Source organism: Miniopterus natalensis, chromosome 5 (assembly GCF_054644295.1).
Source record: "Miniopterus natalensis isolate mMinNat1 chromosome 5, mMinNat1.hap1, whole genome shotgun sequence".
NCBI classification, from domain to species: domain Eukaryota; kingdom Metazoa; phylum Chordata; class Mammalia; order Chiroptera; family Miniopteridae; genus Miniopterus; species Miniopterus natalensis.
This window is the reverse complement of record NC_142085.1, coordinates 75,317,826-75,342,831: the sequence shown is the minus strand read 5'-3', so window position 1 is coordinate 75,342,831 and position 25,006 is coordinate 75,317,826. Positions and strand designations below refer to the sequence as shown.

General features: G+C 44.2%; 2 protein-coding genes across 2 annotated transcripts; both read right to left on the bottom strand.

The window, feature by feature from the left end:
• Nucleotides 1-1,137: 1,137 nt before the first annotated feature.
• HEBP2 (heme binding protein 2) lies at nt 1,138-7,481 on the bottom strand. The gene is made up of 4 exons (XM_087817642.1): nt 7,380-7,481; nt 6,754-6,889; nt 5,553-5,733; nt 1,138-1,946 (listed from the first exon to the last, which is right to left on the bottom strand). The coding sequence occupies exons 1-4, from the start codon at nt 7,479-7,481 to the stop codon at nt 1,733-1,735; spliced, it is 633 nt and encodes a 210-aa protein (XP_087673768.1). The 3' UTR covers nt 1,138-1,732.
• A 7,204-nt stretch (nt 7,482-14,685) lies between these two features.
• Nucleotides 14,686-18,448, bottom strand: SMIM28 (small integral membrane protein 28). Its single transcript, XM_087817774.1, has 2 exons — nt 18,338-18,448; nt 14,686-15,117 (listed from the first exon to the last, which is right to left on the bottom strand). Exons 1-2 carry the CDS (start codon nt 18,446-18,448, stop codon nt 14,686-14,688), a joined length of 543 nt encoding a protein of 180 aa, XP_087673900.1.
• Nucleotides 18,449-25,006: the final 6,558 nt, after the last annotated feature.

Genomic DNA, 25,006 nt, shown 5'->3' with positions numbered 1-25,006 from the left:
TTATTTAAAATGGGATTTATTGCATAAGAGATGCCTGTTTTATATAGGACTGTAGAGAACGTGTTAGAAATATTTACCTCATACCAGTGGGGGCTAGTACCGTGGACACTCATCTGGCGGCCTCAAAGGGGTTCTGCAGCTGGTGATGGTAACTAAGCTAAAAAAGAAACTTAGTGTCTTTTTGGCAAGCATAAAATGCAAAAAAAAAACAGTAAGTAGGCAACGCAAGCAGATACCTTTGGAAAATATTTGCCCATGAGTTTAAAATTTATAATTCCAGAACCAGAAACCTAGCTTGTTTTCTATAAAAAATTACGGTCTACAAGGTACGTCTGAGGTGATAACTGTGTTGACTGCACGCACGGTGTGCAAGAGCACCTCCGGGCAGTCCTGGCCCATCTCCACAGCTATCTGCAAGTGGGTGTAGTGCTTAAAAGCATGGACCAAGGAGTCAGCCTGCCTGGGCTCCCACCAGCCTCTGTCCTTAGTTTCATGTGGGGCAAGTGACCTAACATCTCTGTGCCTCAGTGTCCTCATCTGTAAACTAGAGACGATACAATGTGGCACACAGCGGTGTTCTGAGGGTTGAATGTGGTAATTCAGCTAAAGCACTTGGGATGGTACACCTAGAAGGCAATTCATAGCGTTAGCCACGGAAACCATCAACTGTAGGTGTGTTAGTCCATTGTATCCAGGTTAGGGAGATCAATTGTAAGAGACATTATGTAATGTTGGGGTTAAAGGGACCTTGAGCATTCCTCCGGCCCCATCCTCTCATCCACTGGATGTTCAGATCTCCTATCTAAGTGATCCCATGGCTCCCGTTTAAACCACACAGTGATGGGAACTGGAAGGAGTGTCATTCATGGGCAGCTCTAACTGTTGGGAAGTTCCTGAGCTCCAACCTGCTTTTCTCTTCCACTCGGACAACCTGCTTTTCTCTTCACCCTCCAGGAGCCCCGGGCAAAGCTAATGTCCTTCCCCACGACAGGCTCCTAGGGATCTGAATGTGACGTCATCTTCTCCAGGACGAGCATTGTCCAAAACAGGTGAAAATGTCAACCTCCTTGATTTTGTGGCAACCCACTCTTATTAGTCATTTTTATAGGACCTCCAGAAAGACTACATGAAATAACCTAAAAGTTAAAGTGAGTTTTAAAATTATATGTTTGTATACATTTGTTCAGGAAAAATACAAACTTTACTGAATATCAAAATAGGATAGGAAGTCCCTAAATCTTTGTCACAATATACGATCAGTACTTTTGGGGACTGTGCGAGTTTGGGCAGATGGGGAGGACTCAGACTATAATAGCAGCTTGATCTGTGTTCCAACCCTAACTGCACCTCTCCAGGCCTGCCTGCCTACTAGTCCCACACAAGGTAAGTAAATCTTTAACATTTTTATTGATACTACCTGGAGGGGATAACATCCAACTGACACAAATCCAAGTAGAAAAAGGCAACATGATTGTGATACAGTGAAGAAGGGGAGGCATCATGACACCTGCCTGGAGCCTCACAGAGCTAAAGACCACCAGGGTTGCGACCCATTTACGTGTGTGTAGAATATTGCCCCGTTATCTGCGTATCTCGATAAAGCTTCAAGCATTGAGAAGGCACGTTGGGAATACGCTCGAGTCATGTCAGTACTCTCAGGTGGAAGATGCTAGACATACGCTTTACTTATAGGTGCGCCGACACGTGTGTTACAGCTTAGCCCCTGGCGATGCTACTTCTCTCCGTCTCCTTCCTTTCCTCTGGAGGGTTCATGTTTCTGAATCAGCCACACTTCATTATTTCTATTGAGCAAATTGAAAGGGCTGTTGTAGCCTGCAGTGTAGTAAACCTTTTCATCGAAAATTTTTCCTTCTTCCCTCAAAACGCTCGCTAATGTCAAAAGCTGTTCTTGATTCTTTTGGGCACTAGAGAATCCATCGAAAGACCTACAAGGGAGAACAGAAATAACCGGGAATGATTTTAATACCGACGCCAATGTCAGCCTGAAAAGAAGAGCAGGAGCTGGTACAATGAAGCTGGATAACGCGGTGTCAAAGCTCCACCCCTCGGCCCCTGAAACCAGCGTTCCCTTCCTCTGGTTCCCCGCCTCCGTGTGACCTCAGCACGCCAAGGACAGCTAGGAGGAGGCATGCGGCCCGTCTGCTGGCAGGTGGATTTGGAAGTCACACCATCTCGTCCTCTAACTCTGTGCTTCTCAAACTTTAACGTGCACACGACTCTTGCTAACATGCAGATTCAGGAGGTCCGGGGTGGGGCCCGAGAGTCTGTATTTCTAACAAGCTCCCAAGAATACTGATGCTGCTGGTCAGGGGACCACGCCAAAACCCACATAGAAGCCTCCCTTCCAGACTTTCAATTTTCTCGAACAATTCCCCTTTCTTCATCCCCTTGGGCAAAGGGTAGGCACTGATTGATGGATGAATATAATATAGTTTTGACCCAATGAATTTATAGTCTAAAGCAAGGGACAAACATTTTCGCAGCTCTCTCTATAGAGCCTGAGAAGAGATTTAACAGAGACAGGACCAACTGTCTGTTAGTGCTTGGGAACACTGAGTATATGATTAAATCAAGATCAGGGCTGTGATCTGAGTTGGGTCTGGAATGGAGGATGTTTTTGCTGGGCAGAGAGAGGGGAGGGGTAAGAAAAAGAACAGAAGTCCCAAACTGCAAAGCTTTTTCATAGTGAGGCACCAAGTGAGCTCAGGAGGGTGAGGCCAAGCCAGAAGGAACCTTGTATACCAGCATCCTAAGGCCTTTGAAGATTCCTCTCAAAATATCTCTAAGGGATGTTGGACAGAAAAGTAACTTGGTCAAAGCTGGGTGAGATACATGGGGGGTTTGGGGAGGGGGAAGAAAAGACAGCCAAAAGATTTAAATTTAAAGGGGAGGAATAAAAATTTAAGCATAGATTTTAAAGTATAGAAACAGAAATATCCTGAGATTAAATCATGAGAGGACACACACTTAGCTGAGTTGCTGACATGCAAACATGATGAATTTGATTTTGAAGGTTAAGAATAGGAAACTCAGAGAGCCAAATATATCCCTAATATGCCTTCTTTAGCATAAGTTCTATTATCAATGTGCCAGTGGGACGGCTCAGTCCTACCCTTCTTCAGATAAGGCGTAAACTCTCAAAGGTACCAACCAAACTGTGTCTATTTTATTCTGCAGTGTCCGTCAGGCACCTGGAACCCCTCCTGGCACAGTCTCATTTAAATCCTTGTTGAATAAGTCCTAGAATCTATGTGCACACATATATATGAAACATTGAAGATAAACTGATAGAACTGTTATATAATAATCAGCATGTTGACTGATAATTATAATTCTGAACCAAGTGTTAAGGAAGATTTTGTCTCCTAAATTATTATTGATTTCCTTAATAACAGCCAACTGTTGGTATGTTCTGCCTAAAGGAAATTTGTTTCCAGATCCTACTTCTTCCTTGAAATCAAATCTTGAGGGCCCTAATTAGAAATCACCTTCTGTTCTCTGAATACATATTGTTCTACAATGATCTATCCATGCTCTACTCATTACACAAACACATCGAGCCTCCCCCCACACACCTGCCTTGCTTGGAGCTGAAAGATATGGACAGAGTAATACGCTGCTGTGTTCTTATCATCTATAAATAGGTCACTGTAATCTAGAATAACAGAAGGACAGAGTGGCTGGCTGATTAGAGAAACCGAGGAAGTTATCCCAGACCAGGTGCCATTCTAAGTCCTAGGGGATGAATGTGGGCTCTTCAGGGAAAGAAGCAGCTGGAACTAGTAGTAATCTCATGTTCTAAGTATCTTATGTACATTCATTCATTTAATCATGGCAACCCTCTGAAACAAGTAGGTACTATGATTATACACATTTTCCAAATGTAGAGATTCTGGCAAGGAAAGTCTCGTTACTTGCCTGATGTCAAAGGTAAAGAGATGGGGAAGGGCATGGCCTGCTCAGGAAAGAGGGGAAAGTCTACGGAACACAGCTAGTGGGGGAGAGGGGATCGCCACGATACAGAAGGCATGCAGAATGTGAATGAACAACCCGAACTAATCCTGAAGCAAGAAGAAACCAACAAAGATTTTTCTTTTTCTAAATATCTTTATTGATTTCAGGGAGAGGAAGGGAGAGCTAGAGAGAGACAGAAACATCAATGATGAGAGAGTCATTGATGTTTGGGTGAGATACATGGGGGGTTTGGGGATGGGAAAGAAAAGAGCCAAAAGATTTAAATTAAAAGAGGGGGAAAGAATAAAAACTTAAGCATAGGTTTTAAAGTATAGAAACAGAAATATACTGCCTCCTGCAAGCCCCCTAATTGGGATCGAGCCTGCAGCCTGGGCATGTGCCCTGGCCGGGACCTGAACTGCGATCTCCCGGGTCCTGGGTCACTGCTCAGCAGCTGAGCCACACCGGCCGGGCACCAACGAAGATTTTTAAATGGAGTAACAGGTTGGAGCTTTGATTGCCATTGCTGTAAGAAAAGCACTGTCCATGTAAAATGGGAATTGGGGAAAGGCTATTTTTAGAGCTGTTGAGTTTGACCCCGACCCCTACCCGACATGGAAATGTCTGACAAGTAGGGAACTTGGGTGGAGACCCTAAGTTTGAGAGCCGTTAGACAAGGTGTTTGAGGCATTACGAACGGATCAGCTAGAGCAAGTCTGCTCTGACGGGAGGGTCAAGAACAGGCATCGACAGTGATTCTCGGGGTGACGAGTGTTCAGGGAGGAGAGGAATGACAAGAGCGCGACACGCTGAGGGTTATAGGATGGACAAGTATCGGGACAGTGGTCCACATGCAAAGGCTGCAGGGGTCCCTGAGAAGGGACTGTTACGTAACACACGCAAGGGCACTGTGGAAGTGGCGGGAGCAGTTCCGCGGAGGCGGCGTGGGCTGTAACGGGCTGTGGTGGCTGGAGGAGGTCGTGGGAGCCGAGGAAGCAGACACAGACATTCCTCTAACAGGTCGGTGGTGACGAGAGGGAGACGAAGGGAGTAATAAAGGGGCCCCAGGATGAGACTATTGTCATGTACTGTGTGTGTTCTTTAAAATTCAACAGAGAATTTAATATAAGGAATGAGTGTGACAGGTATTAGAAGTCTGAAAAAGTAAAAAGAAATCCGTAAACTAACAGAGGGAATAACCTCAGGAAGCAGCAGCCATCCCTTGTGCTGGGGAACAAAAGGATAGAGTTTGGGGTTATCAGGACCTAGAAGTTGGGAGTTAAGGTATTTTTGTTCAGGCTTAACTAGATGGCAGGTAAGGGCAATCTTATGCTTATAATTTGCATTGTGTCTGATTTGTGGAAGGTATGCAATAGACTGCATTAAATGAATTGATTATATCTTGCAACAGATCCCTGGTAACATATAAAACTAAGCCAGTGGGAAAACACCACAAAAATGCATTAGACCTGTTTTTATGGAAGGGTGAAAAGGCTACTGAAATTGCATCAGAGCTAAACGGAGTGCAGGCCAGTGAAACTAGCAGTCAGCAGGGCTATAAATTACCTACCACTTACCGTACAAACACAGTCATTTCGGCTCTGTCTTCAATGAAGACATCTGACTCTGAAGGCCTTGGCGGATCAGATTGCTGCTCAGAGGGGATATACAGGGAAATGGTAATGGTAGACTCACTAAACGGGCCTGCACCCGGCTCCACGTAGCTCATCACTGGAGCTGTCATCTTTATTTTCATCTCTGTGCCATAAAAATATATATTTAAATACAAAGGAGACCGTGAAAGCAAACGTAAAGTATTTATCACTACTTTTTTGAACTTCAACTATTACTTTGTGATCTGAGTTTCTTGATTCACTTTATGCTACTGACATAAATAGAGAGGCAAAAGTAGTTTTACAGTTGTGAATATGCAAAACTCTTTATTCTTGTATTATTTATTAATTATTGTATTATTTCCCATACAAACAACTGCAAACCTACTTTTGCCCCACCCTGTATTTACCTTTAAGACAATTTCCATCTTTAAAAAATAAGGTGACCCTGGCCAGTGTGGCTCCGTGGCTGAGTGTGACCCATGAACCAGGAGGTCAACAGTTCTGTTCCTGATCAGGGCACATGCCCGGGTTGCCGGCTCAGTCCCCCATAGGGGACGTGCAGGAGGCAGCTGACTGATGTTTCTCTCTCATCTCTCTCATCGATGTTTCTCTTTCTCTCCCTCTCCCTCCCTCCCTCTGAAATCAGTAAAAACATGTTTTTTAAATGACTCAATTATCCACTACCCACATTAAACACTTTCTGTACTACTATTTTTGGTTACTAAATTCTAAAGTTTTTCGGGATAGCAAGGAAGATGGAGATCACATAGTCCATCCATTCTTTATTTTCACAATTCAGAAGCTGAAGTGCCACTGGCCAAGTGACCTACTAGAATATAAATAGCGTAAGAGCCAGAACCAGAAGCTATGTCTTGAGACTCTGGATCTTGTGTTCTTTCTGCCTTCATGCCTCCCTGCTCTCTCTCACCCCACCAGTCACCAAATGATCTCCAAGCATCAGCCATGAAAGGACTTACGGCTAGTTACAGAGACCCAACTCACCCAGCAGAAACAGTCAAGGAACAGAGGTTGGAAAACTGTAAGTCTTTGTTGATCTGGTTATTTTTCTATTCTAAAGGATATTTCTTTCATAAACTAAAACCTGAGAATAAGCCAGGGGACTCAACCACGATTATTTAACTACAGGGTAAAGTGCCTTCACCTTTCTCGTTTTTGCCTTGAACGTAGCTGCTGAGCCTGGTAAAGCCAGTCTGGACCGCAGAATCCCAGTCCATTGACTCCACCGAGGTGCTGACCCACTTGGCTGGTCCATAGTGTCGGATCTCATAACTTTCCGGCTAAAATGGAACAGAGAAGTGATTCCAAGAAGGCAGGCCGGGGATGCAACAGCACAGGGCCTTGATTTGGGTCCTGTCTAGGGCTGCGCTCCTCTTGGGTCCAGCCCCAGGTTCTGGTCCTGAGGGCCGGGCGCGCCCATCCTGGGATTCTGGACTTTTCCAGCCCTGGGTGGGGGTGGGGAGGGGGGGGATGGGGAGCCAGCCCAATTCACTTTAAGGGCATCTGTTCCGTCCCCTCGGCCCGCAGGGGCGCCCGCGGGCACTGGGCTGAGATCGATTCCTTCCCCCACCCCCACCCCCGCAAAGAAAAGAGGCTGAGATGTGGCCAGTACCTGGGGTTATGACTAAGCGGCAGGAATGGAGCTAGGGGCTCAGGCCATTTTAAAATGGTACTTTTTCCTTAAATATGTGGGCTCTGCCGGCCTCCCCACAAATCAGCCCGAAGACCGCCTCCCCCGCCCGCCCCCCCCGCGCCCCGGGAGGCTCCCACCTGGGCGCCCGCGTCCTCCGGGGCCGTCCAGCTCGGGGTCTCCAGCGCTCGGTCCGCCGCGCCCCCGGCCGCCCCGCGCTCGGGCTGCAGCCCCTCGGCCATGGGCGCGCCGACCGTGCGGGAGAGAGCCCAGCGCGCCGGCCGCCCGGGTCCCGAGTCCCCGCCCCGCGCCGCCCGGCCCGGCCCGCCCCGCCCCCGCCCCGCCCCCGCCCCGCCCCCGCCCCGCGCCCGCCCGCGGCCCCGGGCGCGCGTCCCTCCCCCTGCAGCGCGGGAGGCCCGAGTCCGCCGGACGCCGAGGCGGGAACGGGCACTGTGGCCCCGAGGGACCCCGATTCCCACCCCTGGCTGCGGCAGAGCGGGCCGCACCCCCTGCGGGGCCCCCCTCGAGGGGTGAGGGCTGGAGACCGGATTGCGGGGCCCCGTTGGGTTCGGCTTTCTCGGGAGGCCCCTCCCGCCCTCCCGGAGCCAGCGGGGTGGGGGTTTGGAGGACAAACAGCCGACTGGCGGGGTTTCTGGTGTAACCGGTTCGGGAACCTCTCCCGCCCCGCAGTGGGAGCCGGTTCTGCTGACGGTTCTCCTCCTGGGAGGGGCTGAGCGCGGGCCTGCGCCTCGTGGGTGCGCCCGATGGGAGGGGAAGGGCGCCCCTTCCCTGGTGGGGGTGGCCGCGCGCCTGCGACCCTGAACGCGGCTGTCTGCCCGGAGCCCTGTGGGCCGAGGGCTCCAAGCGAGGTTTGGATCCTGGGTGCGTGGCTTTGGGCCTAGAAGATGCCTAGTGTCCCTCCCGGGAGGAAGTGGGGGGACCACAGCCTAGCTTGGAGAGAACCTTGAACTGCCCTCTCCAAGGACCCCCAAACCTCTGAGTCCTCCCCCCAGGTCTAAGAGGCTGGGGGAGGGGAGTGGAAGGGGAAGGGAAGAGGGTTGAGAGGAGGGTGGGGAAGGGTGGGGACATCTGCTAGACCCTAGAGCCTTTTAAGTTTCTTGGCTAGATTTTTTCTTTACTTTTTCTAAGAGATTTATTGGGATATAATTCACATACCATATAGTTCATCCATTTAATGTGTGCCATTCAGTGGTGTTTAGTATGTAAACAATTGTGTAACAATCACCACAACTTTAGAACATTGCCGTCACCCCCCCCAAAAAAGAAACCCCATACCCTTAAGCCATCACTCCCCAACTCCTCAGCCCCAGCTCTAGGCAACTAACCTGCCCTCTGTCTCTGTAGCTTTGCTTATTCTGGACATTTCATAGAAATGGAATCACAATACGTGATCTTTTGTGACTGGCTTCTTTCACTTAGTGTAATGTTTTCAAGAGTCATCCATGTTGTAGCATGTATAAGTACATACTTCATTCCTTTTTATTGCTGAATAATATTCCATTGTATGTTCCTAGTATTTTTTAAGCAATTGATGTCCTCTGTTTCCCTTCCCCTTCCCTGCCCAAGCAAGTGTGCAGTGGCCTGCGGACCCATGACACTTTCTAGGGGTTTATATCAAATATATTATTATGCAGAGCTAACTTTGAATTATTTAGCAAAGGCTGAATAATGAATTTTGACATTTTTCTAAAAATTGCCTGTTTAACTTAAATAACAGATGTGATCCGTTGCTTAGTAGACTGCAAAACTGAGACTATAATTTTACTTTACAGAGTTTTTTAAGGGAAAAACAAAGCAAATTACATTTTTCTTTAAGAAATCTATTTTTCTTTTCATCTGTAGAGTTCCTTTCATACTTATCGATGCCTTTTGGGGGGCTTTTTACTTATAGAAACACTGAGTCTAAATTTGGAGACATTCATTTTGTAAAGTGTGGAATATACAATTAATGAAGATAACAGCAGGCGACTAAGCTGAATTATCTATATTTACAAGGTGATAATTAGTCAGATAAAAGAACAGAAGGAAGGAAAAAAGGATTTATTTCAAAATAGTAGGATTGGAGTTAGAACAAATTTAATGAAATTCAGAAGGCTCAAGTTTTATACCCATATGTCAAAACAGTCTAGCTAGTTTTCTTGTTAATCAATTATGGTAAACTTATTCTTTCTATGAGCTCCTATTTAATCAGTGTTTACATGACACTATGAAGAAGCTATTTTATGTAAGCTTTACAGTGCAGGTGACAGTGCAGTGTGGCACTTATCACCAGGTGCTGGAGAGCCCTGCAGCAGTAACTACAGTGATTCTCATTATTTGCAGCAGCTTCGCTCTATAAAGTCACCATGAACATTGAATTAATGAATATTGAACCCTTGCTTTGAATTAATGAATAGAACCCTTGCTTCTAGAGGAAATACAGAGCTAGTGTTCCTGCAAGCCTCAACATTTTGATCTATAGGTCGATACATAAGCTTGTGTTATTCCTGTTGTTGTATAAAGATACCTTATTTAACCCTTTGCGGTCGTTTGTCTACTCTCAGCCACCAAAGCTTTTTTACCGTTCGGGTCGTATGTCTGCTCTCAGCCACCACAGCAAGGAACCGTACGAATCTTAACTCTATTCATTCATGTATCAGTTCATAATTTCTCTGAAAGCTCTTAATTCCGACCAGTACGACACCCATGTCCAAATTTAATACGACCGCAAAGGGTTAATATAGAACTGCCATTTGACCCAGTGATCTCACCTCTAGGAATATATCCTAAGAAACCAGAAACACCAATCAGAAAGAACTTATGCGCCCCTATGTTCATAGCAGCGCAGTTTACAATAGCTAAGATCTGGAAACAGCCCAACTGCCCATCAGTAGATGAGTGGATAGAAAAGCTGTGGCACATTTACACCGTGGAATACTATGCAGCTGTAAAAAAGAAGGGTACTTTGAGACAATATGGAGGGACCTGGAGAGCATCATGCTAAGCTAAATAAGCCAGTCAGAGAAAGACAAGTATCACATGATCTCACTTATATGTGAAATCTAATGAACAAAACAAACTGATGAACAAAATAGATCCAGAGACTTGGAAGCATGAAACAGATTGACAAATCTCAGAGGGAAGCTGGGGATGGGGGAGTGGGTGGGGAGAGATTAATCAAAGAACTTATATGCATAAATGCATAACCCACAGACACAGACAATAGGGTGGGGAAGGCCTGGGGGTGGGGCGGATGAGGGGTGGAGGGAATCAACAGGGGGGAAAAGGGACATCTGTAATACTTTCAACAATAAAGATAAATTTAAAAAATTTAAAGATACCTTATTTAATATACATTTTTGAATCATTAACACTGAGCTCACAACCAGCAACACTATAACTCACGCCTTCATAAAGCTTATTGGACACACATAACTCCTCGCAAAGGCACACCAGCCTTCCTGTGCCTAGGTACGCTAGACGGCGCTTCAGCACTATACCTGGAGCCATTTAGAACAGCAAAATCACCCAGACAAAGCCAAAAATCCCCAAAACATGGCACTACATAGATTTAGAAAAGGACACCTGTTTTACTGTATGAAAGCTGAAACCAGAAGGCGGAGCTTTGCTTTGTTAAACCTCAGCTGGGAGTATGTGCACCCAGTGGCCACATCTTTCAATCCTCTACGCGTGCACAGGTCCACCAGCGATCGAGAGGGTGCTGTGAGGATTGCTTTTAGAGCTGCAAATACACATGAGCAAGTTGGTGAGTTTTCAAATACAAAATCTATGAATAATGAGAATTGGCTGCCAATGTTTCCTACAGGAAGTTACATAAGTCACTTCCATCCATATTTCATTGACCAAAGCAGATCATAGGGCCTTGCAGGTGGGAAAGGGCAGCAATCACGCTGTGTTCTCAAAGAACTCAAATAATCGATGCAAACACCAATGTTTAACACTGGTATTTTTAGTCATTAATTGATTATTTGATATTTGTGGTAGATTTTATTTCCCGAAGGTAGTTACAACATTATCTCCTGTGCAACATGCTGTTCTTACAATGTGACTTCAACACACCTTCCACTGAGAGGTGATCTGTGCGACCTTTCCTTGAAACTCGCCAGGTTTGTGACTACAGTAGAAGTCACACTGCGTGAGTTCCGAGGCTAGATCAGTAAAGGCTTCCATCTAGTTCTCTTTGGGACACTTACTCTTAAAAATCCAATAACCACGCTGAGAGTTAGCCCAAGCAGCTCCATGGAGAACACGTGTGGGTTCCTAGCTGCGGGCTGGCTGCCAGCTGCATCAGCCCCACCACGTGTGTGACCAGGGGTTCAGACGACTCCAGCCCTCCACCACTGAGTCACCTTTGGAAATCCTCATTTCGTCCAACCTGGGGCCCCAGAGGTCATGGGGCAGACACAAGCTATCCCCACAGAAGTCACAGAATCTGTGAGCATAATAAAATGTTTATTACTTTAATGCCACTAACTTTGGGGTGATTCGTTTTTCAGCAATAATAACTGGGAGAGTATCTTCTATGTATAGTGCTGTTGTAGGTGCTGGTGTGGGTTAGCAATGAATAACATTTGGTTCTGGTCTTCTCATATTTTTCTATCAAATCATTGTTCACTCTGGGGCTGTTCTTAGACCAACAATGTAATTAACTATTTGGTCTTTTTATTGTTACCACTATCTCAGATATAACTGTAAAGTTGGTAACAACTTGGTATTCTAACAGGAAATGTAATCTTTTCTCTTTTTTTCTTTTTTCAAATCCTCATTAGAGGGTATTTTTTCCATTGCTTTTCAGAGAGAGTGGGAGGGAGAGAGGGAGAGAGAAACATCGATGTGAGAAAGACACTTCGATCAGTTGCCTCCTGCATGCACCCCAACCAGGGCTGGAGATGGAGCCTACACTGAAGCACATGCCTTTGGCCGGAATTGAACCCAGGACCCTTCAATCCTCGGGCCAATGCTCTAACCACTGAGTAAAACCAGCTAGGGCAACAAATGTAATCTTTTCTTAGCCTGGTTTCTCCTTTAGTTTTTTGTTTGTTTGTTTTTAAATAAGAATTACGATATCCATTATTGAGACACAAAACAACCCACGAAGTCCCTTTTATGCTAAGCATTTTGCTCAGTGCCTGACACATAACTGCTTGATAAATGTTGAATGATACCGGTCAGAATTTAGCAGACACATAGATGCGGCTGAGTGTTTTTAGGAGCACTTGTGAACCACCTTTCTCATGGGCCACAGAAAATGAAGAGACATTTATTGAATGCAAGGTTGAGGATAGGAAAGCTAAGGTCTAAAGCTGGAAATGTCTTTAAAAATTAAAAAGTCTAATCAATATAAGGCTTGATATAACTTCTGAGACTGCAGTGTGTGTTTATAAAAGGTTCATGCTTTTGAAGTAAAAGGAGACAAACCAACACCGCACAACTAGACGGCTCACATTCTCAAAAGCTCTGAAAAGAAACTAAATCCTTAATGCAGCTAAGAGCAAATGTTTCTAATAGGCCACTCGATTAAGGACCATTTCCTAAAAACTTAGGGCAGCTAAGATGTTCCCTTAAGCTTTTATATATATGGGGCTTTTGCTGTTGCCATAGGTCATTGCATTATTTCTTGATTAGGACAAATTAAAGAATTGGTAGGAATTGGACTTGACCATCTAATGACTTTTTTGGAACAGAGGTGCTACAGTGTTTCATTCCTCCCACTTCTAGAAAGTGGAGCAACTCTGCCCCCATCTTTTATTCATTTTCACTCAAATAGGTTCTATTTTGCTTCAGTCCTCAAAGGTACTATTATTTCTATCAGATTACATTTAAAAAGAAATGTATCCTATATTAGATTATTTTATTTTCCGAAAACTGTACCACATTGCATATCTAGCATAAAAATGTTCACATCAGAAACGATTTAAAAAGCCACCGTTTTTTTTTTTTGTTCATTTTAAACCATCGAAGGGCTATCTAGTTTTGCCTTTTGTACTGTGAAAAAAGTAAAAATATTTTCCCCCAAAAGTTATATCACAGAATAAGAGTTTAAGGGCTACACATGTCACCCTCTTGCCGCTTTCCCAGCTTCCTGGGTATTCTGATCGGTCTCCCAAGTGGTGCAGCCCACCTCTCCCTCCCCAGGTGACAATCACAAAGGGCGATTTGTATCCCGTCCAAAGTCAGCTGCCTTCATCCTGCTGAGGCCTGACCCCCAGCCGGGAGCATGGACTGAAATTCCACATTTGCGGCTTTCTTGGGAGAACGTCTCGCACCGTGGAGGGTGCTGCAGCTCAGGACGGAGAGGCCAGAAGCCTCTGGGGTACTGAGCCTCGGACACCACGCAGCCTCTCTGAGCTCCAGCTCTGACACCTGCGGAGCAAGAGTTCGAGCGAGGTGATTCTGAGGTCAGAGCTAATCATTGTTTCTCATGGGATCTAAAATTTTGACCTTTACTTTCCAATGTTAAAGTGATTTCTGCTCTGTTACTGCTGCTGGGTGAAGGCCACACGTTCAGTCACAGGGGCCCCGAAGGCGATGTGTTAGGGCAGCAGCCCCGCTGGACAGCCCCGATGTCCCAGAGCCACACGCTCCCGCCCCGCCAGGCCGAACCCTTCGCCCATCCTGGGAAGCAAGAGCGACTCTAAGAGACGATTTTGAAGAGCTTTATTCTTTTTTGAACTAAAATGTATGCAAGTGTCTGTACTTTCCTTATTAATATTGAAACATTTCACCATTATTTCCGACACAGTTGACCACTGTTTTTCCCTCCTGCTAGAACTCTCTGGCCATCCCGAAGCCCTCACACGCGAGTGAAACCATGAGGCCCTGGGTAGGAAGAAGGTCTTACTTGGTGGCGAAAGCAGGTACCTTGGGCTGATCAGCATTTTTCGGTTCTTTCTCTTCAGAGCTAGTTCTCACGCTCACTAGTGATTCTAATTCTTTTTCTAGCTCACATAGAACTTTCCTTCCCCCCGCCCCCTCCGGAATGTTAAGCATTTTAGAAGAGCCCAGTCATCTTCAGAACAACCTGGGGCAGTTTTTCCGTAAGGAGCTGGAAGACAGGTTAACTAGCCTGATGCTGGCCCAGCCTCTCCGGGCCTGGGGTCCCGTCGGTGCGGGAGCCGCCGGCCCGGGGTCCCGACCTTGCGGGAGCCGCCGGCCCGGGGTCCCCTCCGTGCGGGAGCCGCCGGCCCGGGGTCCCCTCCGTGCGGGAGCCGCCGGCCCGGGGTCCCCTCCGTGCGGGAGCCGCCGGCCCGGGATCCCGACCTTGCGGGAGCCGCCGGCCCGGGGTCCCCTCCGTGCGGGAGCCGCCGGCCCGGGGTCCCCTCCGTGCGGGAGCCGCCGGCCCGGGGTCCCGTCGGTGCGGGAGCGGCCGGCGAGTGGCAGCCTCTGGCCCCGCTGCCCTGCCTTCTCCGCCTCCCGCGGGCTCCTTTAGGGCTGAGCGCAGGGTTTTAAATGGTCCCCACGAGCGGTGTAGACTGGCTCCTCGGGCCCGGGCGGCCCCTCTTCACACCGGAGGCCCGCATCCCGGGCGCCTTCCCCAGGGGGGCTCCTGGTGGCCTCTTCGTAGGAGGGCGGCGGGCAGTGGGAGGGGGGCGCGGCGTCGGTGGGCAGGGGCGAGTAGGGGAAGGCCGGCTCCCCGCCCCAGGGCACGGCGGGCCGCGCGCCGGGCTCCTCTCCCGCGGGCCCCGGCCGGTGCTCCGCCAGGTCGATGCTGAAAACCTGGCCCCGGGGCCGGGGGGCCCTGCAGAGGCGCCGCAGGAAGAGCAGCAGGAAGGCCAGGAACAGCGCCACGGTGGCGGGAAGCAGGACGCACAGGAAGGGCTCCGCGTCCTCCCCCGAGGAGCTCGCCCTCTGGGTGCCCTGGAGGGGGGAGGGGGAGGGGGAGGGGGGGGGGAGGGGGAGGGGGAGGGGAGGGGGAGGGGGAAGCCGAGTGAGCAGGCGCCGCAGAAGCCCCCTGCCTTTCCCTCGTCTTTCATTCTTATCGGTCCCCACGCCCTCTGAGCGTCACTTGCTCATCCATGCCAAGGAGCGTGAGCCCACATGGAACAGGGGAGCTGACCAGATAAAGTAGGAATTTAGGGTGCCCACGGTACTCACCGCGGGCACCCTACGCTATTTCCGCCGAAAGAGAAATATTTGAATACATTTCAGGTGGTAGGGCCACCACTCATTTTTTGAATAACTTACTATTTATGCATTTTCTTTAGAACTAGACCAGGAATGCTTTATTGCCACCAAATAATCATATGGAACTCAATTTCTTTAATTGTGGAGCAAAAATCTGGTATTGTGTTCATATCCCATGTAAATAACACTTCAAATCAGATTTGATAGCTGATTCTTACGACAGATTTTTAAACGTCTTCAACTTGCTCTTGCAGTATTTGTAGGATACATATGAAAAAGTTTGAACTCTTCAAGGAAAAAGAAATTGGACATAAGTTCTTAAGCAGCCTACAAGATGTTGATTTTGTAGTGTTAGCTCAGAAGATGATGATGGATCCTGATGGAGTAAATACCGTAATAGGCATGAAACGATGCTCCAATGGTGAGGTAGAAAAGTAGTACAAAAATAAATAAATACTGTTCCAAATTGCATAGGTGTTGCTTTAAACAAAGCTACTAAGAAATAATGAAATATTATAAAGCTTCTCTATAATATAAAGCATATAGCAATGAATGTAAATGTTTATATCTACTACTAAGAGGAAAAGAAAAAATTAAAGCCTTATAATTATGTTTAAGACAAAACACTAAGCTCTTTACTTATTCAAAAAAATACCATAATAAAACTGAGAGCTAGGTTCTCTTGATTTTGGTGGAAAGGACCTTGTTTTTCTGGGCATGACCTCTTAAGAGACTGGCTTACTGACTGGATAATGCTGTTTGCTTCTTCAAGAATTTACAAGTGTATGTGTTATTTTGACCAAAAATTAGGTGGTTTATTTAATATTTGTACTGCCAGATATTTTGTCTTTGGTAAGATACGAGTTAAGACATTTTAGTGTGAAGTGAATAAAAATTCGTTGGGAAGCAGAGTGCCATCTTTGGGGTTTGACGCTCTGGCTTTGAATTCCACTGTGCCTTCTAATACCAGTGTGACCACGGGCCATTCGCTTGTGCCCTCTGGGCCGGGGTTTTCTTCTCTATGACATGAAAATAACATGTTTTTTGAATGGGTTGGCATGAGAATTTAATGAGTCAATATGTGTAAAGTGCTTGGTGAGTAATAGGTGTTTATATATTTATATCTTGGTGTTGTGAATAGTCAAATTAACTGGAAAGTTAAATACTAAAAATAACTAGAAGCCATCAAGAAATTTACTGATAAGGCTGAAAAATATAGTGAAGGGAAGATTTGGCATTCCTAAGTTTGTATTTTAATAGATAAATATTTTCAGGAAAAATATTTTAGCAACATGAATATTTTTATGTGAAAATAATATTTTTATGTGTGTGATTCTTATGTTTCTAAACTATGAATTCTTTCTGTTTCTCACACATAATCTAGTTTATTATCAGAACTATTCGCTTAAAATCTGTTGTGATGTAATAAGAGACTTTGATTACAGAAGCCGTAAAAGTAGATGGACTCATAAATAACTTGCCACAATTATTAAAAAATCAAGTTGGAGTAAAAAAGCAACCTAACTATGTTTATTTTTTCCCTGTAGATGAATCGTTAAAAAATTTAAAGCTATTATCTCTTAGTGCTTAAAACAATCACTGTTCAGTCTTGATAAACATGGACCATTTTGCATGATTTCTCTTCATTCTCCATCGGTTTTATGGATGACAATAGTTTCTGAACAGTTGTGGACACCAGCATTTAAATACTCCATTATACCCTGTGAGTTCAATATACATAAAATATAAACATACTTAATGCTCTATTTAAAAGGTTTCATGTAATAAACCCTATTATCCACAATTATGCTACTTTGGGTATTATCAATACTAGTTGCAAAAACCTGTGAGAGGGGAGATACCACAGTCCCCTCCTGTAATCAGCACTTCCATTGGTTAAATTTGTCCAAATACTGAGTGGCACTGCTTAATACAGCAGGTTATGACAATTTCTTGAGATAAAGAATCCTTGTTTTCCAGTTAAGAGATGCATAGAGCTATAGGACAAATTTATGGTACCCTTAATTTGCTTATTTACTGATGTATGGGTTCAAATTGTTCTGATTTTTTTAAGTGCAGTATGGATGTCTTTACTCTTTTAGTCCAATGTCCCAATTTGTTCACTTCCTTAAAAGTGTTTTCTTAACTTTCAGTGTATCTCTGATGTGTATATTGACTCAAGGGCTTTGTTGTTCAGGGAATGCTTTAAAGAAATATCCAGTTGAAGTGTAACTGCTGAGAAATATATCATTATTTATACACGCGGAAGCGCTTTTCTGTAAAAGGTGGTTTTGCAGACCTTAAATCTGATCAGTGGATATTCCAGAAACCAAGCAAATAGGGTTGTTTCCCTTTTTCTTATGGGATAGCGGTATCACTCATTTCCCTGCTGATGGTAAAATTAATTCGGAGTTCTGAGGTTCCTACCAATATTTTTCCTTAATGCTACCTTCGATTGAGGCTTCTTTGGTCATTTCCCAGACAGAGCAAAGCAGCTGCTGCATTTCTGAGTCGAGACAGAACCTCCTTAACCCTCTGCTACCCTTTCAGAAGTAGGATGCTTGGCTTCTGCCACCTCTTAGAAACAGTGGTCATTACACAGCCAGAGAGCCAAAGGGTGGTCCTTGTTTTTGTGCGTGTAGACATGGCTTGCTGAGCAAAGAACAGTTGCAAAGCCAAGGCATAACATGCCCTTGACCCCTGTGCAGGTGTCCTTGGACATGTTTGATGTCAGGTGTTCTTAGAATAGATCTGTAGCAAGCTTTACTTGAATTTACCCCCGTCTAAAGAATACAACTTTCAAGTTACTTCCTTAGACCATGCCGATCAGTGAAACCGTATTTTCGTCAGCCCCATAATGCACAATGTTGCCACGAAGTTTAAGATGCTAAACGTTGTGGGCTTAGACACTGACACGCTCGGGGGAGAAAAGGCCGAAGTGGCCGGTACAGACCTGCAGCTGGGCTTCCTGGAGACGGAGGCTCGGCTCGCTCGTCTGCCACTCGTAGGTGCCCCTGCCCGCGTGGCCGAACTTCCGCCAGCTGCTGCCCAGCGGGCCGCGCATGGTGTCCGCCCGCAGCCCCGGCTCGGCTGAGCTGCTGCCTGGCGGGGATCCAGCGCGGTGTGCGCCCGCGGCCGCCGGGGAACTCGCTCCCTAGTGAGTGACAGCAGGGAGAAGGACCAACCGGAGGCCTCTCCGGGCTGATTGGATTTAAATTCAGCGCCTCTCGATTTGCTTCTGAGGCCTTTATCACTGAGGGTTGGCATCAAATATCAGATGCAGAATAGATTTCACACAGGAGTCCTCTGCGCTCGGGTCCTAGCGCAACGAATGGTCTCAGGAATAAAGAACTGTTTCTGTTTAGACGTAAATAAGCCCCTCTCCCTTCCCCTCCTACAGCCCTCTCCAGAGATACAGCTGAATATCCTTTCATTGCTTCTAGATAATATGTACAGAGGGAAGGGGTATTTGGTAGAGAAGCAAGGCTCATTAATAACATTTTAGTGAATTATTTAGATGAAAGATGCTAATGATAAAGTTGTACAGAAGCCAGACAGATAATAGCTCAGACTGACTGGAATGTTTGCTGGTTTCATTTTTTTAAAAAAAATCAAATTACTGATACCTGAATAGTCTTCTGACTGATTGTCTTGTAAATTTTATGAAATTATTTCTATCAAGCTTAAAATAAGAAATTTTCCATTTGAAGGTTTGCCGAGGTGACTTTGGGATGTTTAATTCTACCTATTTGAAAGAATATTTAAGGCATGCTGGTTGGCTTCTCTTTCCTTTAGGAAAGTAAACCTAAGTTTCCAATCTTTACCCAAACTGCTACAATTCAGTGTTGCAGCCACCCACACCCTTATTTAGCATCACGCCTTCCACGTGATTGTCCTGATGCTGCAATAATGTTTCTTAATTAGGATTCTCAGCCATTGTCCCATGGTGGTCTATGGATAGGTTTTGGGTGTGGCGAACTCTGAACTTTGCAGATACGTCCAACTTTCTTGGAAGGATCCATAGTGTTCGTCACTTTTTCAAAAATAGCTGCTCTCCTCTGATACAATTTGGCACTTTGCCAAACTTCTTATTTATGACAAAAGTTTGTACTACGCTTCCCCTCCTTATTTACTTATTTAAATATCTTCAAATTGGAACTGTGGATCAGAAGCATTCAATATACATCTGTAATGTTGACTCTCCTATAGCACTGAACCAGTAAGACAAAAATTCTTGCTTTCATGCATATGTTTTGGGGACCAAGAGAAACAAATTATACAAGTAAAAAATACAATATGTCAGAAGGTGATGAATGCTATAGAGAAAAAGCAGAGAAAGAGCAAAATAAATGCTAGAGGGAGGGGAGCACCTTTAGAGGGGGAAGTGAATTAGCATCTCATAGGGAGTGAGCAAAGAAGATAGGAGGAGAGCACTGCAGACCAAGGGACCAGCCAGTGCAAAGGACCTGAGGCACGCACATGCCTGGTAAGCTCTCAAAATGGCTAGTAGGTCAGGGTGGCTGGAGCCGCGAACCAGGAAAACAGTAGACGAAAGGGAAGGTCAGAGAGGATATGTGGAGGGGCAGGGCAGCACGGAGCGCAAAGTTCATAGAATGTTGTGAAAAATTTGGCTTTTACTCCAAGTAAAATGGAGGAGCCCTGTGGAGTTTTGAGCAGAGGGGTGATGAGATCTGACTTCCACTTTAAAAGGATCACACAGGCCTCTGTGTTAAGTAGAAGTAGGGATTAAGGGCAAGCGCAGGGAGACCAGTTAGGGCTTTTAATAATTCAGGAGAGAAATAATGGACCCAGAGTAGCAGCAGTAGAGGTGGTGAGATTCTTGATTCTAGATATATTTTAGGGACAGAGCCAGGATTTCTTGATCCGAACATGGTGTAGGATGAAAAAAAAGATCAAGAAGGATTCTGTTTTAGGCTTGAGAAATCGGAAGGATAACTATTGTCATTTGCAGAGAGGAGGAGAGACAGGAGTGGGCAAATTGTCTTATTTTTTAAAGTTTGGGAGCTGAGTTTCGGACCTGGCAAGTTTGCAATGAGTTTGGATATTTGAATGTGGCATTTAGGAGTAAGGGCTAGACCACAGAGAATAGTTTGAATTTGCTGGCAGAGAGATGGTATTTAAAACTACGAGATTTAGCCTGGCCAGTGCTGCTCAGTTAGTTGAGCACCGTCCCATGCACCACAGGTCGGCAGTTCAATTCCAGGTCAGGGCACAAGTCCAGGCTGCGGGCTCCATCCTCAGGGGCGCAGGAGGGAGTGGATTGATGTTTCTCTCTCATCGATGTTTCTGTCTCCCTCTCCTTTCTTCTCTCTCTATAATCAATTAAAACATATATTTTTAAAAACTACTAGATTTAATTTGCAACATCATGGATGGACATGCAGGGTACTGTGCTAAGTGAAATAAGTCAGACAGAGAAAGACAAATACCATATGACTTCGCTCATATGTGGAATCTAGAGAACAAAATAAATGAACAAACAAAACAGAAACAGACTCCTAGACGTAGAGAACAAATGGAGGGTTGCCAGATGGGAGCGGGTTCGGGGCTGGGTGAAAAAGGTGAAGGGATTGAGAAGTACAAATTAGCAGTTATAAAATAGTCACAGGGATGTAAAGTACAGCATAGGGAATATAGTCAATAATTTTGCCATAACTATGGTGCCAGGTGGGTACTAGATTTATCAGGGGGATCACTTTGTAAATTATATAAATGTCTAACCACTATGCTGAACATTTGAAGCTAATATAAAATAATACTGAATGTCACCTGTAATGGAAAAATAGAAATAAAAAATAGAAAAGCTATGAGACTTAATGAGATCACCAAGAGAATGAACATCAATGGGATGGGGAGACAGAATGGAGAGCCAGTGAGGTAGACAAGAAACCAAGAGTGTGTGGTGTCTAGGGATTGAAGGGAAGAAATGTTTCTAGAAGGAGGGAATGATCTCTATCTCAAAAGCTACTGTGTGATCAAGTAAGATGATAAATGAGATTTACTACTGGATTTAGCAAAATGTGGGGAAGGGGTGACATTGATTATTTGGACAAGAGCAGTTTTGGTGGAGTGGATGGAAAAAAACCTTACTGGGATGGTTATAAGAGGAAAGGGTAAAGAATTGGAGATAGTGATTATGAACAATTCTTGAATTCTTTTGCTTGAAAGGGGTGCAAAGAAATGATGCAATAGCTGGACAGAGAAATGGAGTCACGAGTTATGTAGTAAAACAGTACGTTAGCAGGTTGTAGAGGAAAGAGAACATCAGTATGTCAACCCTCAGCAATTCCACTCCCAGGAATTCCTCCTGAGGAAATAATCTGATGAGTACTCAAAGATACATATTGTTGAAAGATGCTTTAGCACATTGTAAATGTCTATCATAACAAACAACTAGAAGTAAAAATATTCCACAAAATGATAATTACTTAATAAGTTAAGATATACACACATAAAGACATTATCATCTGAAAATAAATCTCAGAAGGTTGTAAACATGCCACATATTAAGAGGAACTTGTCAGAAAACTGCATGTTTATTATGAATATTACAAATGTTTATGTCTCTGCATATAGAAGCAAATTGATCTTAACAATGGTATTTTTCCTAAGTGAGGGGATTATGAGTTGTTTTTATGGACTACAGTTCTTCTTTTTACTGATCAACATTTTATAATTGTTCTATGAATATGTGCCAGATAAACAAGACGTAATAATTTCCAAGAGTTGCCCATTCTTGAAGGCCCATGTAAAGTCCACGTTGTTATAATAATTCTGCCATTTCCTGATCACCACTAAAATTAGGAATGAATCACAATTTCCTCTGGATTCCTACAGCATGTTAGGTGTTCCAATATTATAGCACTTATTTGAGTCAGCTTTATATTATTTCAAAAACAGGTTGGGGGATGTTAGGTGACTTAAAAAAGGACCCACGAAGGAGTTGCATGTAATAATGATCTCTGGCCTGACTTTCAACATATTAGCATGCACTTAGCTTGTAGAGCCAACAGCCCGAATGTGCTTTAACTACTTACAGGAATGCTATAGTGTTTCAACTCTAAAAACTTATACCTGTGTAGATTTTAATAATCAAAATATTTTTAAAAGGCCTCCATCGTCTGTCTTCATCATTTCAATATTTTCCCCCACACTTCCTTTATTCCCATGGGCTTTTTAACTAAGAGTCTCCTGTTTAGGACTTTTAGAGCTTGATTTTAATTACAGACACTAACTACAATTAGTCTAAAAGTTTAATTAGCTTTCCCTAAAACTTCTCTGAGTATTTCAGAGCTGAGAGAAGAGGTTTTTCATGTTCTGCTTAATTCTTCTCTGCCTGTTGCTCTTTTAAAAATAAATATCAATGTGTCTTCACCCATTTGATTGCTGTTTTTTCTTACTTCCCTTGAACTCAACATTGTCAATTTGCTACTGTAATTTCAAGAATTACCAGACTTCTAGGTTTTCTGGTTCTACTGGTTTTGGATCAGTTGGCCATAGGGGAGTTTTGTTTCTGTTGTGTTCAACATTTCATCTGAGTCAATAATGGAGAAAAGTCCCTGAAAACTAATGGTCGGGGAAGATCCAAATAATCTAAAGATGCTGGTAAAATATAATTATTTTCATATTTAATTTCTAAACCAGTAGATACATTTGAATTTTAGCAAACTGGTCAGTGTACTTTCTCAAGATGCTATTATAAGAATTAAATAAGCTTCTATTTGATTAGGATGACTGAAAAACTAATCAGTGGCCTGCAGGCAGCACTGTGACAGATCACTCAGCCTGAATCATAGCTCCTTAGAGACCAGGGGTTCATGGAAGGGTCAGCAGATCTGGCCTTAGTTTTTGCTCAACTTTGGTGCTGATAATCTGGAAACAAAGAGACAAACAGTTTGACTAAATTCACTAGCAATATAGATGGAAAGAGGGAGATACCCCATAATGATTTTTTAAAAACCAACCGAAAATAACAATAAATTAAAAATTATTGATATGAAGTTTACTTTGGAAAAATGTAAACACTTATGGAACTGGAGGTTTGAACAGAAAAGTTAAAAATAATTTATGGAGAATAAATCATTTCCATCACCCCACAAATTTCTTCTTTTTCAGTCAACTACTTTTTTATTTCTAGCTACAATGAAGGAGAATTTTTTACAATCTCAATTCTTTAGAAAAATCAGGGAACAGGATATGAAATTTATGAGTTTATGATGTTCTCTGGTTGTGAACTCAGATATTTTCAAACATTTCACCTTTGGTTTTCTATACCTGGAATCAAGGAAAATCTTGGTATATTTAAAATAGGATAACCACAAATGCTTGGAAATAAAATTGATATTCTTTTTTTTAAAAAAAATCCTCACCCAAGGATTTATTTTTATTGATTTTAGAGAGACAGGAAGGGAGAGGGAGAGAGAAACATCGGTTGGTTACATCCCATACACACCACGACTGGGGATGGGCCTGCGGCCCTTTGGTGCAGAAAGGTGCTCCAACCAGCTGAGCCACACCTGCCGGGGCTCAAACTGATATTTTTGAATTTTAATAGGAACTAGTAGGCAAATATATCTAAGTTAAAAATTCTCATGTAATTTGTTTATATGTATTTTTATTCATGTGTGACAAGAAGTGGATCAAGTGGGGTGAAGGAACATTATTATTTATTTAGTACCTAAATTGCCATATATTGTTTTATAATCTAACTTTTACAACAATTCTAAATTATGACAGTTATTCCTAATTTGCAGATTAGTAAGTTAAGGCTTGCATTAAACACTCTCAGGGGTAATTTTCCAAGATTATACAGTTCCAGGAGCCACGTCTGGATGTAACTATCCCTCTCTGTGAAACAAAAAATGTTTAGATGACACAGAAGGCTGTTCCTCTTTTAATAGGTATGGCAGCCTATATTTGGTGCAAAAACCTAGAGGAGGCCATGCCTTGTGACTATAAACATGAAGCCTCGTAGAAGGAATTAGCTGCCTTAGAACTCTTACTCTTTCTGAAGCATCATTTATTTTGCAAACTGCCCCTGGCTCGCCTCTGGGCCCAGATACAGTCAACTACCCCCTCCTCTGGTCTGCTGCTGTGCCATGTGCATGCTTTCATTAGTTCACATGTTATATTTGGGGTCAATATCATCTGAAAGTCTTCCTTTACCCCACTAATAGAAGACAAAGACTTGTTTTGTAGATTATATTCTTTATATCTAGCAGTCACTCAAAATCTTGGGGCAGGATGAAGTACTGGAGCAGCTGTGTGATCTGTGTTACTGTTAAATACTGTCAGGAAGGTCACCTCACCAGAGGCCCTTATTGGATTGCAGGTACCTGGAGCATGCCAGGTGGCCCCGTGAGTTGTCCTGTCAGCTGCTGGAACTACACCCAGACCCTGGACCCGATCCCTGCTCTGTGGAGGTCTCTGCTCGTTCAAACTCAGCAGCTGCTGGCATTTCAGCAGCTGCTTGTACACTGTGCTGCCATTAACTTGAGCTCATCAGAATCCCCCTAAAGGTGTCCCCAATAAAAAACATTTAAGCAATGTTGTGTAAAAGATCCCAAATACTTTTGGGAAAATTTTAATCTGAGTGAGAAAT

Excerpts from the sequence above, each read along its gene's own strand:
- HEBP2 (XM_087817642.1), bottom strand. The coding sequence starts at position 7,481 with ATGGCCGAGGGGCTGCAGCCCGAGCGCGGGGCGGCCGGGGGCGCGGCG. Across the intron at positions 6,890-7,379 it reads CGGAGGACGCGGGCGCCCAG|CCGGAAAGTTATGAGATCCG; the intron begins GTGGGAGCCTCC and ends GTTCCATTTTAG. Across the intron at positions 1,947-5,552 it reads GAAATGACTGTGTTTGTACG|GTCTTTCGATGGATTCTCTA; the intron begins GTAAGTGGTAGG and ends TCTCCCTTGTAG.
- SMIM28 (XM_087817774.1), bottom strand. The coding sequence starts at position 18,448 with ATGCGCGGCCCGCTGGGCAGCAGCTGGCGGAAGTTCGGCCACGCGGGC. Across the intron at positions 15,118-18,337 it reads TCCAGGAAGCCCAGCTGCAG|GGCACCCAGAGGGCGAGCTC; the intron begins GTCTGTACCGGC and ends TCCCCCCTCCAG.